General features: G+C 37.3%; 1 protein-coding gene across 2 annotated transcripts in view; it reads left to right on the top strand.

The window, feature by feature from the left end:
- Positions 1–914: 914 nt before the first annotated feature.
- MYH8 (myosin heavy chain 8) overlaps positions 915–13284 on the top strand; it is a 30528-nt gene continuing 18158 nt past the window's right edge. Inside the window, exons 1-14 of one of the 2 annotated variants that reach the window (XM_036269509.1) lie at positions 915–952; positions 2401–2634; positions 3296–3439; positions 3525–3681; positions 6385–6412; positions 6510–6618; positions 6710–6802; positions 6930–6993; positions 7613–7711; positions 7804–7907; positions 8062–8200; positions 9351–9469; positions 9576–9725; positions 11035–11205. In XM_036269509.1, coding sequence (XP_036125402.1) covers positions 2431–2634; positions 3296–3439; positions 3525–3681; positions 6385–6412; positions 6510–6618; positions 6710–6802; positions 6930–6993; positions 7613–7711; positions 7804–7907; positions 8062–8200; positions 9351–9469; positions 9576–9725; positions 11035–11205 — 1581 coding nt within the window. In that variant the 5' untranslated portion in view covers positions 915–952; positions 2401–2430. Of the gene's footprint in view, positions 953–2400; positions 2635–3295; positions 3440–3524; positions 3682–6384; positions 6413–6509; positions 6619–6709; positions 6803–6929; positions 6994–7612; positions 7712–7803; positions 7908–8061; positions 8201–9350; positions 9470–9575; positions 9726–11034; positions 11206–13284 lie in introns of those variants that run through there. The other variant, XM_036269511.1, reaches the window with a different exon arrangement.

Raw genomic sequence — 13284 nt, 5'->3', positions numbered from 1 at the left:
ACATACTATATATGTTTATACAGCATTACCCTTCTTACATATCCATATGTTATTTTATTGCTGCATATTGGGACTATAAACCTTTTTTTCTCTTATTTTTTTCTACACTGAATACATATTATTTTCTAATGAAACAATTAATTTTTCTCATTGTTGAGTGGGTAGGCACTGGCCCAATGGTGGAAACTCAGAGTAGACTCTCCTCTCACACGGGCTCTGCTGCCCAAGTCCAGACTCCAAGGATGAGCCTTGGCAGGGATCCAAGGGAATGAACTGGGGGTTCCTGTGGTATTAAATATGGAAAAGTGGTTAGGGACCTGACAGCAATGTGTTGCTGAATATCTGATCATTGAGTTACTGCAGGCATGAATAAAAGAATTTGCCAAAACGAATATAGCTCTTAGGAACTTACTTTGAGGCCCCACCAGGCACTGACAAAGATTACCTTCCCAGCATACTAGAAAGCATTCTCCGCCAGCAGGTTGGCCCCTGTCAAATTATTTATAGGAGATTGGTTCACATACTCAAAATGATATGAATACTTCTAATTATATCCAAACATGCCAAATGTCAGTACAAATTATGCTGAGGGTTCATGTTGCCAAATGTCTTGCCCTAACAAAGAGAAGATAGCTGCAGCATCAGCACATTAGTTCCTATATAAGCACCACAGATCCCACTGCCTTATCTCCAAGAACCCAGGGGTAAGTGATGGGGGCCTTGGGACTCGAAGGACCCTGGGTCGGGGAGGGCAGAAAGAGCCATCTCTCAGCATGAAACTATTCCTCCCAACTTTGACTTTTACTTGTATAGAGCTAAGCTTTAGACAAGAGAAAATTTAATTCTTTAACTATCTTACTAGAATTTTAAAGCTCAGCTAATTTTTTAAAAATCTTGTTGTTTTACAGTGTTAGACACTTCTGAGCCTGCATTTTCTTCTGGAACTCCAGAGGTAAGACTCAGCTTTGTTCATTTATTGATGACATAGGGGAGTTAGTCTAATGAAGATGAGAACATCTCTTAATTATACACCATTTCTGTTTTTGCAATTATGTCAGATGGTGCTTCCAAATGAGTGACTGTTTATAAATGCTATCAAGTCATTTTTTTCAGAACATCTTATTCTCAGAGACTACCCTCATTTGAGTTCCAGTATTAAAGAACCATTGAGGCCAGAATGAATTTTAACAGTGAATTCTCAGCTGCACTTAGACCTGTCCAGGGGCAAGAGTTTATTCTATGCCAACCTCCCTCTACTGAAAAGTGTTAAACACTTAAACATTTTACCAAGATTTTTTTAAACATCCTGGAAAAATTCTTATCTAAAAATTTAACAAACAAACATCTTTTTAAAACCACAACATTTCAGCTACTTTCTATGATTCATTGTTACTGGTTTTTGGAATGATTTATTATTGTTCATTAAACAGTCACAAGTATTACAGCCACAGAGTGCTAAATACAGTACCTGAACTGGAAGAGCTCCTGGCCCCTCCCCAAGCAATGTATACCTGAAAGTAAAGACTCAGTCTAGCCCACCAACGCTGTGAGGCATGTCTATCAATCAGAGGTCAAGGGCTCACATGCATGTGGTGAACTCCTAACTTGTCTATTTTCTTTTTCTGGATGGAAGAAAAGAAGCTGTTGAATTTATATGGGAAGAAGGGACCTTCTTCATGCTGAAGCTCTCATTTTTCTGTGGTTAGATGTTAACAAACAGTTGAAATCTCATGACAAAATGAGAGTATCAATGAAATTTTGGAGTTAAGGCAATGCTAAGTCTATTGGTAACAAACCAAATGACAACAAACCCAGAGTACTGAGAATGTATTGTAAGGTTCTTTTAAGGACTCACTGAGACATTAAAAATAATTATTTAGCTTATGAGTTTTAAAAAAGGCCATATATAAAGGCAAGGATGTTTTTGATAGCTTTGAAAAATATCAACCTTCATTTGCACAAGCCAACTTTCCTTCCTAACTTTATGATTGCCCTAGCACATGGCAGATGAAAACATGTAGGAAAAAAAGCGGAGATTAAAGAATGACAGTTGCTATAAAACAATCCACTGACGGTTTTAGCTATAGATATCATTACATTTTAGAAATTACAACAAGCAAGGATTTCATTCTCACTCAATTGTAGGTACGTAAGCCCTAAGGATCATCATACATACAATCAGGGAAGAGAATGTTCAGTCGTAAAAATGAAGACTCAAATGACAATGTAATTCCAAACCAGTCCTGTGTTAGTGTTTCTGTGTTAGAACACTGGTAATGACAGTTTGAAAGATAGTTACACCCTAGGTAATAGAGGCTCAACCTTTCTTTCATTTCAAATCCTAACTCACATTATGACTTCTGGTTTCTATTTTTCCTGCTCTCCCATTTCTTTCCCAAGGCAGAATCCCCTGCTAAATAAATCGCAGCTATGAGTTCAGATGCTGAGATGGCTATTTTTGGCGAAGCCGCTCCCTACCTTCGAAAATCAGAAAAGGAGCGGATTGAGGCCCAAAACAAGCCCTTTGATGCTAAAACATCAGTCTTTGTCGTGGAGCCCAAGGAAGCCTACGTGAAGAGCGTCATACAAAGCAAGGAAGGAGGAAAAATAACTGTAAAAACGGAAAGTGGAGCAGTAAGTAAAAACATGGAGAAAATACTTCCCATTTTATTTCTCTATCTCCTCACTGCAAGTTGAAGCCCTACTTTGGTAGGAAGCTAGTTCTATTGCCAATACAAGTACCCTTGTAGTGTATATGAGAACATCTTATTTCAAAGGCAAAAGAAATTCTCAGCAGTAACCTCATTTCCTGCCTTTCCAACCCTCCACAGAACTTTAATCCACTAGTATCAGCTTCCACCATTTCCCTTCCACTCCTCAGTTCCCAGTCTAAATCCCCATACTTGCGAGAAATAAAAACTAACTTCTCCCATCAGAAGAAGTATTATTTACTAAGTTAAATAATGTATTAATAGTTTCATTACTTCCCCCACAAACAGAAGTTTCTTGTAATGGATAGCAAGGGGGGAAAAAAGCCTATTAGAATAAGAATGAAAGGACAAAACTTGCTAAACCTGGGATGGGGAATGTGGGAGGAAAATCTTTTTAAAAACGTAGTACCCAAGTTCATCACAGGGGACAGATTTTCTTAGCATCAAACCTGAAATGAGTATCTTTTCATGGCTTTATTTAAAGGACAGTGTCTGCAAGTGGAGGTTACAGACCAAACAAAGAGATAAACATAAACTCTCCCTTCAACCATTAATACAAACTGGTCTCTTACTTTAATTGCCAGACTCTAACTGTCAAGGAAGACCAAGTCTTCCCTATGAACCCTCCAAAATATGACAAGATCGAGGACATGGCCATGATGACCCATCTACACGAGCCTGGAGTGCTGTACAACCTCAAAGAGCGTTACGCAGCCTGGATGATCTACGTGAGCGCCCTTCTACATCTGTTTATTCTGTTTATCTCTCCGAATGAAAACAAGATCTACATGTTGCATTTTCTGATTTTCTCAGACCTACTCGGGCCTCTTCTGTGTCACCGTCAACCCCTATAAGTGGCTGCCAGTGTACAACCCCGAGGTGGTGGCCGCCTACAGAGGCAAAAAGCGCCAGGAGGCCCCGCCCCACATCTTCTCCATCTCTGACAACGCCTATCAGTTCATGCTGACTGGTGAGTGATTTATCTATTTACAGAAATGTGGCAATAGAATTTTTAACAAATAGATTTTGCCTGGGCCTTGATTAAAATAATACATTGCATCCACAAGGGGCCTCGCTGCTTTCAAAGAACTTTCAGAGCCATAATGCCATATATTCTTCCCTGCAGCGAACCATCTCCATTTTACAGATGAATAAAAGGAAGCTCACTGAGTTCACTAATCTGCCCAAATTAACCCAGCTAGTAACTGGAAGCCTAGTTGAAACAATTAACAGAACTCTATAAATATATCTGTTGCTTTCCTATATGTTTTACTTTCTGATTTGGATAGAAAAATATTCAAATAATTTTTAAATAACCAAATGCCCAGCAATCAAGAAAAATAGTTACCACTATAGCTGGAAGGCTTTGTGAATTCTTATATTTACCTTTAAATGACAGAGCTAATATTACCAGCCTTTGGTGTAGAACAAGAGTTTTAAAAAAAGAGCTATGACTGTCCACCCAAAGATTTTGATGCAGTTCTCTGTTAGAATGGGAGAAAATTAAAATTCCTTTCTTTGAAAATATTTTTTAAAAATTATTTCAAAGTCTGTTATTCCTGTCTTACCAAAGTATAAGCAAAAAGCTTTGATACGCATTATAGGCGCAAATACAGCATGAAAACCTTTTATCTTCACATAGCAAATTTATTGCCTTTGGAAATACGTATTCTAAATTCTTGTGTTTCCTGTTGGTCTATGGGATTTTGGTAACTGATAGGGTTTTGTTCTTTTCTGGTTTTTGTGTTTCTTTTGCTGCACTTGTTTTTAAACTGTCCTTTTGAGAAGAGAGAAGAGAAAGGAATTAAATAGGGATATTCTATTACAAACTGGCCAGCAGTTCTATAAGGATTTCATGCCAATAAACTGTTCTTCGGTTGTCAACAGAAGCTAACTACCTTCCAGAAATTATCTAAATGCTGGCCCATTTCAGAGGTTTTAATACTCAGCAGCTGCACTAACATTGCCACCACCCTTACTGAGGTGCCCCCAAGCTTTGGAACTGCTCCAAATTAAAGATTGTTTGTGGCTTCCAAACATGATTTACATATAAAACCATGCAAAACTGTGGTGTTGGACCTGGCTGGTATTATTTTAGCATTGCCAAGAGACTAGAGCCTTGTTTTCTTATCTATGCTCCCACTAGATGTGATAATGATCTTTTATGATTTTTCTTCTACTGGAAAAAGAAAGCAATCTGAGTATGTTCCAAAATCTGTACATATTTCCCTGAATAAAATTTGAAGTTCTCTAAAATCTGTATCTACATCTGAATAATATCCAGATTTATATCTACTTCTCTGAATATATTTTTAAGTTTGCAAATTCTCTAAAATCTACACTTTATCAGTATAGAATTAGAGCTTTAATATATCAGAAGATTGGTATAAATCACCACATCAGTCATAACTAGTGACAATATTTGTTTTTATTGTTTAAAAAGTATATGAATAAAAAGAAGACTAAGAGTAAATGATAATGCTTTTTATAAAGCATTCTGGGATCCTTCAGCAGAATTCTCGTAAATCCTGAGTATTTTATTTTTATAGTAGCAGTATCCACCATAATCTTGATATGCCCATATGTCCCAGATACTAACATTAGTCTATATCGTTCTCTCCAAGAGACTGAATGAATCCATTAGATTAGTGATGGATAAGTAACCAGTACAAAATTTGAGAATGCATAAGCTCATTGCCATGGAAACATAAACAGGATATCTTTTCCTTGGCTGGGTGAGATTTTTTTTCCTTTTAATGTGAGATACTAGTTATTTGTGACCTAAGAATAATTTTGGAATACTTCTACTAATACCAGCTCTGAAAGTAGCTGTACTGATCTGAGACTGTGTTTATTTATAATAAAAGTGAAGTGAATCTCTAAGACAATGCCTTCAAAAAAAGTAAATGAACACAAACATTTACAATTCCAGAACCCTTCCTTATTGAATATTACCAGCAGTCAAATTAATGATATCAAGAATTGAGAGGGGGCTAGGTAGCAGAAAAATATATAAACTGGAAGTTAAAAGACCTGAATATCATTGACCTGTTCTTCAGTTGTCAACAGAAGCTAACTACCTTCCAGAAATTATCTAAATCCTGGCTCATTTCAGACGTTTTAATACTCAGCAGCTGCGCTAACACTGCCACCATCCCTAAAAAAACAAGCTATGTAATTATTATAAAAGTAACTTATTCCTTTCTGGGTCTCAGCTTCTTTTCCATTAAAACTTCAAAATTTTATTATTAGTCTTATTGAAATATTTACTTGTGAAATTAAATGATGCCTGGGATGTTCTTTAAAATAATCCAGTGAGATTTAGATGGGGGTATAAATTATATAAAATGTACCAAATGATAATAATTTTTGAAGCTGTATGATGGGTATATGAGGGTTCTTTATTGACCCTACCTTTGTATGTGTTTGAAATGTCCCATACAAAAGTTATAAAAACTAATAAAATACAGAAAGAAATAGATGATTCTTTACCTCTCATTTTCATAAATTTTACTCCAAGAGGCAAGTGTTATTTTGAGGACTAAAAAAACACAAAAGTTATAGGCAACATCTTCAAAATGTCAAAAAGGACAAGCTGTGTTTGATCTGAACTGATTCAAAAACCTTCATATTAACTTTTTTAAAACCGATGGTGTTGATTTCTCTTTCATAGATCGCGAGAACCAGTCCATTCTGATCACGTATGTGGCATTTCTCTTCTCTGGTTTGTGATGATTGTCTTAGATGTTGATCATGTGAGTTATAGTTCTGATCTCTTTTCTGGTTTCTATTTGACAGCGGAGAATCTGGTGCAGGGAAGACTGTGAACACCAAACGTGTCATCCAGTACTTTGCAACAATTGCAGTTACTGGAGAGAAGAAGAAGGAGGAATCTGGCAAAATGAAGGTGAGTCTGATAGCCAGAGTCAGAATACAGACTGTTAGGGCTCTCAGGAAGTCTGGAGCCTCAAGTGTGAGCACTGTTCTTGTCTTTGCAGGGGACTCTGGAAGATCAAATCATCAGTGCCAACCCCCTACTGGAGGCCTTTGGCAATGCCAAGACCGTGAGGAATGACAACTCTTCTCGATTTGTAAGTCTCTTGGTCACAGAGGGGTCTTCTCTGCCTTTAAGTGCCAGAGTAATGATGTCTGAATTATTTCAACTGCATCACTGTGTGCTTCAAATTTTTATTACTAAATGATCTTTCTCTCTTCAAGGGTAAATTCATTAGAATCCACTTCGGTACTACAGGGAAGCTGGCTTCTGCAGATATTGAAACATGTAAGTAACTGGACCTCTGAAAATCAAAACAGAGAGACAAGTGATTTCATTTGCAGGGATCTTTTGCAACAATTGGTATGCACTGAGCCTCCTGCCAGTGTTACCCATGAGCCAATGCCAGGCTTATCCATGATCCACTGTTCCATTTACTTCATTATCAGACTGATGATTCTGTAGCACATTCTGGAATTCCTGCCTCAGAAGCAAAAACGAAAAATTTTTTTTCAGGACAAACACTAGAGCCATTTATGGGTTCCTACAAGTTACCTATAGGTACATCTCTGTGATTTGCTCTTGATCTGAGCTTTGGTAAGTGGTTCCAAGGAAGCCCCTGACCACAGTCTGAAAAAAATCAAAGGAAGGATCAGTTATAATACAAAGGCCACAGGTCCCCATAGGAAAAGTTTATTTGCTTCAGTCTCTGCTCTTAGATGGTAAGAACACTGAACAGCTGCCACATGTATTTGAAATTCTTATATGTGGCACCAAGAGGATTTCATCAAAAATTAATCTCAGTGGAGCCTGTCCCCAACTGTAGCGAAGACACTCGGGTTTATTTACTATCTCAGCAGCATTTGTATTTTCTTCTAATTCAGTATCTATTGCTTTTTCTTTACAGATCTTCTAGAAAAGTCTAGAGTTACTTTCCAGCTAAAGGCAGAAAGAAGTTACCATATTTTTTATCAGATTACTTCCAATAAGAAGCCAGATCTGATTGGTAAGAAAGATCTTAAACTCACAGATGAAAGTTAATATTTTTTATTAACAACTTCTAATGTAAAATGTATACCCTGAATTCTATGTACTCAGAAATGCTCCTGATCACCACCAACCCATATGACTATGCCTTTGTCAGTCAAGGGGAGATCACAGTTCCCAGCATTGATGACCAAGAAGAGTTGATGGCCACGGATGTAAGTTACACATGCAGTTATTGGTTTTTTTAAATACATTATGTCTGGGAATAACAGTAACAACCTCTTTAGGTATGTGGTTAAGACTACAGTATAAATTATTCTAAATAAATTGGTGTCTTCTGCCCTTTTATCCTCTCACTTTTCCTGGCAGAGTGCCATTGACATCCTGGGCTTTACTCCTGAAGAGAAAGTGTCCATTTATAAGCTCACAGGGGCAGTAATGCATTATGGGAACATGAAATTCAAGCAAAAGCAACGTGAGGAGCAAGCTGAGCCAGACGGCACTGAAGGTACCAAATGAAGCTCCATCTGGGTTCAAATTAGAGAACATGGCAAGAAAAAAAAGCTTATTCTAAATTCAAATCTCCTTGGTAGCCGGACTTCTGAAGGGCATAGACACATTTATACATATTGCATGCTTTCCTCACCCTGGTTCCTTCTTCACATCTCTGAATCTCCATCATTTCTATCCAGCCCAAATAAGTTGAAATAAACCCTAATACACCACTTATAAGGCGGGGAGGGCAGATCATTAGAAAGAGAATGAGATGGAGTAGTGCTCCTGCTTTACCTCAGCAGTGGTGGGTGAGATATGAGATAACTTGACCTGTGGTCTACTGCAGCACCAGCTAGGTAAACCTGGTGGCTGATAATACAGGATCTGCCCAAACACAGCTGAGGGTGAAGGATATTCCTGGACATCTGTGTGCATGTGTATGTTTTCTACATATTACCTGTAAATAGTCTAGGCAGCAAATACAATAAAAAAGAAGCTGAGAAAGAAAAGACATATACTCCACATATGGAAAGAGCATGGAACATACAGGACCTACCACAGAAGCTAAAGTTATCTGCTCCTTGAAGTCCTTCCTGACCTCCCAGCTTGACATGTTCTCTCCTCCTCTAAACTTCTCAGCAGTTAATTTGTACCTGACCTATGGTGTTTATATTATAGTCACTGACAGGATTTTAGAGACTGTGTAGTGAGATTTAATTCCCACAATTTCAGATAAAAAAAGTGATCCAATGAGATGAAATTGGGAGGAGCAAAACTAAGATAAGGATCCAAATATTCTTTTAACCTACCAGTGAATATTAAGATGCATTTATCTTATCCTTCCAAGACACCTAATGTGTCTTAAGAGTAGGGACTATGGCTTGTACCTTACATAAACTATTTCCATAAACACTAAACATACGTTTAATGTCAATAAATTCTCTAAAGTTGCTTGCAATGAATTACCAAAGACCAGTGAAACTGATTGACCACTTATTAGCAAGCACATCCTCTAACATACAGAGAGCCTCATCTGGTCTTCTACAGAATTATTTAAAGGTTTTATTTAAATAATAAAGAAAATATATTGGAGAAAAGGGGCAAGATAAGGTCAAAGAGGACATCTGCCATTAAACAACATTTCTTGAATTGTATCTCTACAGTTGCTGACAAGGCAGCCTATCTCCAGAATCTGAACTCTGCTGACCTGCTCAAAGCTCTCTGCTATCCCAGGGTCAAGGTTGGCAACGAGTATGTCACCAAAGGCCAGACTGTACAGCAGGTAAGTGCATGACTCCAATGAATCACACATATCCCAGGTCTTTTAATATAAAGCCAACAAACATTACTCCTTTAATAACACCAAAAACATAACTCTGTCCATGAAGGTGTACAATGCAGTGGGTGCTCTGGCCAAAGCCGTCTATGAGAAGATGTTCCTGTGGATGGTCACCCGCATCAACCAGCAGCTGGACACCAAGCAGCCCAGGCAGTACTTCATTGGGGTCTTGGATATTGCTGGCTTTGAGATCTTTGATGTGAGTCATCTTCATATTAATAAAAAATGGGAGGAAGGTAATTTGGACTTTGATATATGTACTACGTATTATCATTATTAATTTACATTTATAGTTTCTACAATGCTTTCTCCAACACTGCTCCTAGAATTACCTCCAAAATATCTAGGAGGTAACAGAATGTAATAACAATAGCTAACATTCTTTGAAAAGTCAGTGTATTTCTGGCACTATACTAAGCACTTCAAAACATTACCTCAATTAATCTTCAGAACAACTTACCAAGAAGTAATTAATATTACTGCTAATAATATGTGGAGAAATGGAGATGAGGAAAATCAAAACACATGCTAAAGATCCTCCAACCACATAAGATAAATCCAGGACAGGAACCCAGCTCTGAAACATTTGGTCCATCAAGGCATCGCCCATGTAGGAGAAAGGGCCTACAGGGAGAAGCAGGTTCATGTGATACATATCATTTCTCCTCTGGGGCATCAGATTCATCATCTACAAAGTGAGGTATAAATTATAACAGAGACTCAGATCTTCAATTGCTATACCACATCAGGTCTCTTCTTTCACAGACTTGACAGGAGGATTTGCCAATTTTTTTATATGAAGAGAACAGAAATTAGATAAGCTTTCCGTAATAATGTGACAGTCAAAAGTGAAAATGAGAACTGTTACCTTGAATTGAAAAATGGAGGTGATAAAAGAAGTTAGGTTTTCCAATTACTTTCACTTTTAACTCTGAAACATAACTCACAGGATCATGGTTGTACTTCCAATGAATAATATTATCCATGCAATCTTAGAGGTAGAAGGAGGTAGATTTTATCAGAACTCTTACTGTGTGACTGATATCTATGCCTTTAAATAATGTCCAGAATTCAAAAAGGGTTCATGTCAAAAATAATCTTTCCCCACCTGGGATTTTTGAAGAAACAACAATTAATTTAAATTTTATTTCATTTCTATCTTCTATATGTTTTTCAATAAAATGTTGTTTTTTTTTTCAACAATAAATTTTACTGCTACAAAATCCATTTAAGCCCTGGCCAATTTGGCTCAGCAGTTAAAGCATCAGCCCACGAACCAGAGAGACCCAGGTTCAATTCCCACTAAGGGCACGTACCTCGGTTGCAGTTTGTCCCCGGCCCCGGATGGGGTTGTGTGGGTGGTGACCAATGTGTCTCTCTCACATTGATGTTTCTCTCTCTCCCTCCCTCCCTCTCTATCTGAGGATAAATGCAAAAATGTCCTCGGGTGAGGAGAAAAGTAAATAAATAAAAAATCCATTTAATGTTGGGAATTTTGTTTTGTGCAGTTCAACAGCCTGGAGCAGCTGTGCATCAACTTCACCAATGAGAAACTGCAACAGTTTTTCAACCACCACATGTTCGTGCTGGAGCAGGAGGAGTACAAGAAGGAAGGCATTGAGTGGACATTCATTGACTTCGGGATGGACCTGGCTGCCTGCATTGAGCTCATCGAGAAGGTCTGTTTGACTTTTTTTATTTGTATTTTTATTGATTTTTTTAGAGAGGAAGGAAGGGAGAGAGAGATAGAAAAATCGATGTGAGAGAGAAACGTCAATTGGCTGCCTTCTCCACGCCCTCTACTAGGGATCAAGCCCACAACCCAAGCCTGTGGCCTGACCAGGAATTGAACCAGGACCTCTCAGTCCACAGGGCAACACTCAATCCACTGAGTCACACTAGTCAGGCAAGAAGGTCTGTTTGACTTCTAAAGAAAGGCTGAACTATAAGAGTAACTTTTCCAAGTGTCTTAAGCAACTCTAGAAAGTATTACTTTAATCTTAAATAGACTGATTTCAGAACCAATTAGAAAATTACTATTTAGAAATAACTTTCTCTTTTCAATTTTTACGTAAGAGGGACCAGAGTGTTTAGTTTCATTTTGTTCCAACCAGTTGTGTTTTAACAGTGACTCAAATCCAATTTTAAAGCAGCACTGATGAATTTATTGATATGGTCTGCTCACTAGAAGAACTACCTCATTAGTTCTAAATCTATCTCATTCGTGATCCAATTTTAAAACGTATATTTCGGGAGGGGGGTATCAGTGGGGAAAAAAGGAGAAACATCTGTAACAAAAATAAATTAATTTTAAAAAATAAAGTAGTTTTAGATATCCCTACTGAGATTCATTATGGGTTTAATTTATAGATTAAATTTCAGGATTGCACTTAACTCCTTTATTTCAAAGTTTCATTTTCCCCCCTAATAAAGCTGTTTAGCAACCCCAAAAAAACAAAAACAAAAAGTATTTTTCCTAAATAAAAATTAATGTACAGGCAACACAGCTAGGGCTTAAAAGAAAGTTAATCTGTTTGGAAGTCAATAAGTCAAATTGCTTATGATTCTTCATAATCTATCTTTAAGGAGATTAAAAACACAAATGTCTGAAATAAGGCTTGGGTTATTTGTACTATATAATTATTGCATATAAAGTAAACATCATTCTAAGTACTTTCCTTAGTAAAATAAAACTTCGACAATAGGTTAATTCACTCAATAGGAAAAGAGTATGATAAATACAGAGCCTTTTAACAGATAACCCCCCACATGCTGTGCTGACATTTGGAGTTTGTATCCAGCACTTCTTTTAATAAAAATCATGCTGTACAAAAAGAAAGAATGATACAAAAAAAAAAAAGAGGTAGTATAAGGAGCCTCTGGGACAATCTCAAACTTACCAATATTCGCATCAAGGGGGTACCAGAAGGAGAAGAGAGAGAACAAGGAATTGAAAACCTATGTGAAAAAATGATGATGGAAAACTTCCCTAACCTGGTGAAGAAAATACACATACAAGTCTAGGAAGCACAGAGTGTCCAAAACAAAATAAACCCAAAGAAGCCCACACCAAGATACATCATAATTAAAATGCAAAAGGTTAAAGACAAAGAAAGAATCTTTAAAGCAGCAAAAGAAAAACAGTTAGTTACCTACAAGGGAGCTCCCATAAAGACTGTCAGATGATTTCTCAACAGAAACTTTGCAGGCCAGATGGGAATAGCAAGAAATATTCAAACTGGCCCTGGCCAGTATGTCTCAGTTGGTTGGAGCATCATCCCATATACCAAAAGTTCACCAGTTCAATTTATAGCAAGGGCACTTACCTAGGTTGCAGGTTCAATCTCCAGTCAGAGCATGTCAGGGAGAAAATCGATCAATGTCTCTCTCTCTCTCTCTCTCTCTCTCTACCTGCCCCCCACCCACAAAAAATCAATAAAAACGTGTCCTTGAGTGAGTATTTTAAAATTATATTTAAAAAAAGAAATACTCAAACTGATAAAAACAAGGACCTACAACCAAGAGTACTGTACTTAGCAAGGCTATCATTTAGAAGCAAAGGACATATAAAGAGCTTTCCCAGACAAGAGAAAGCTAAAGGAGTTCATCTCCACCAAACCAGTATTACATGAAATGTTAAAGGGTCTTCTTTAAGAAGAAGAAAAATTTTTAAAAGATAAAAATATGAGTAATAAATACATACCTATCAATAATTTAATCTAAAAAACAAAGTAAATGAACAAGTAGAACAGAAACAG

This window comes from Molossus molossus, unplaced genomic scaffold (genome assembly GCF_014108415.1).
Source record: "Molossus molossus isolate mMolMol1 unplaced genomic scaffold, mMolMol1.p scaffold_m16_p_19, whole genome shotgun sequence".
NCBI classification, from domain to species: domain Eukaryota; kingdom Metazoa; phylum Chordata; class Mammalia; order Chiroptera; family Molossidae; genus Molossus; species Molossus molossus.
The sequence above is the reverse complement of the archived record's forward strand: the minus strand, read 5'-3'. Positions and strand labels throughout refer to the sequence as shown.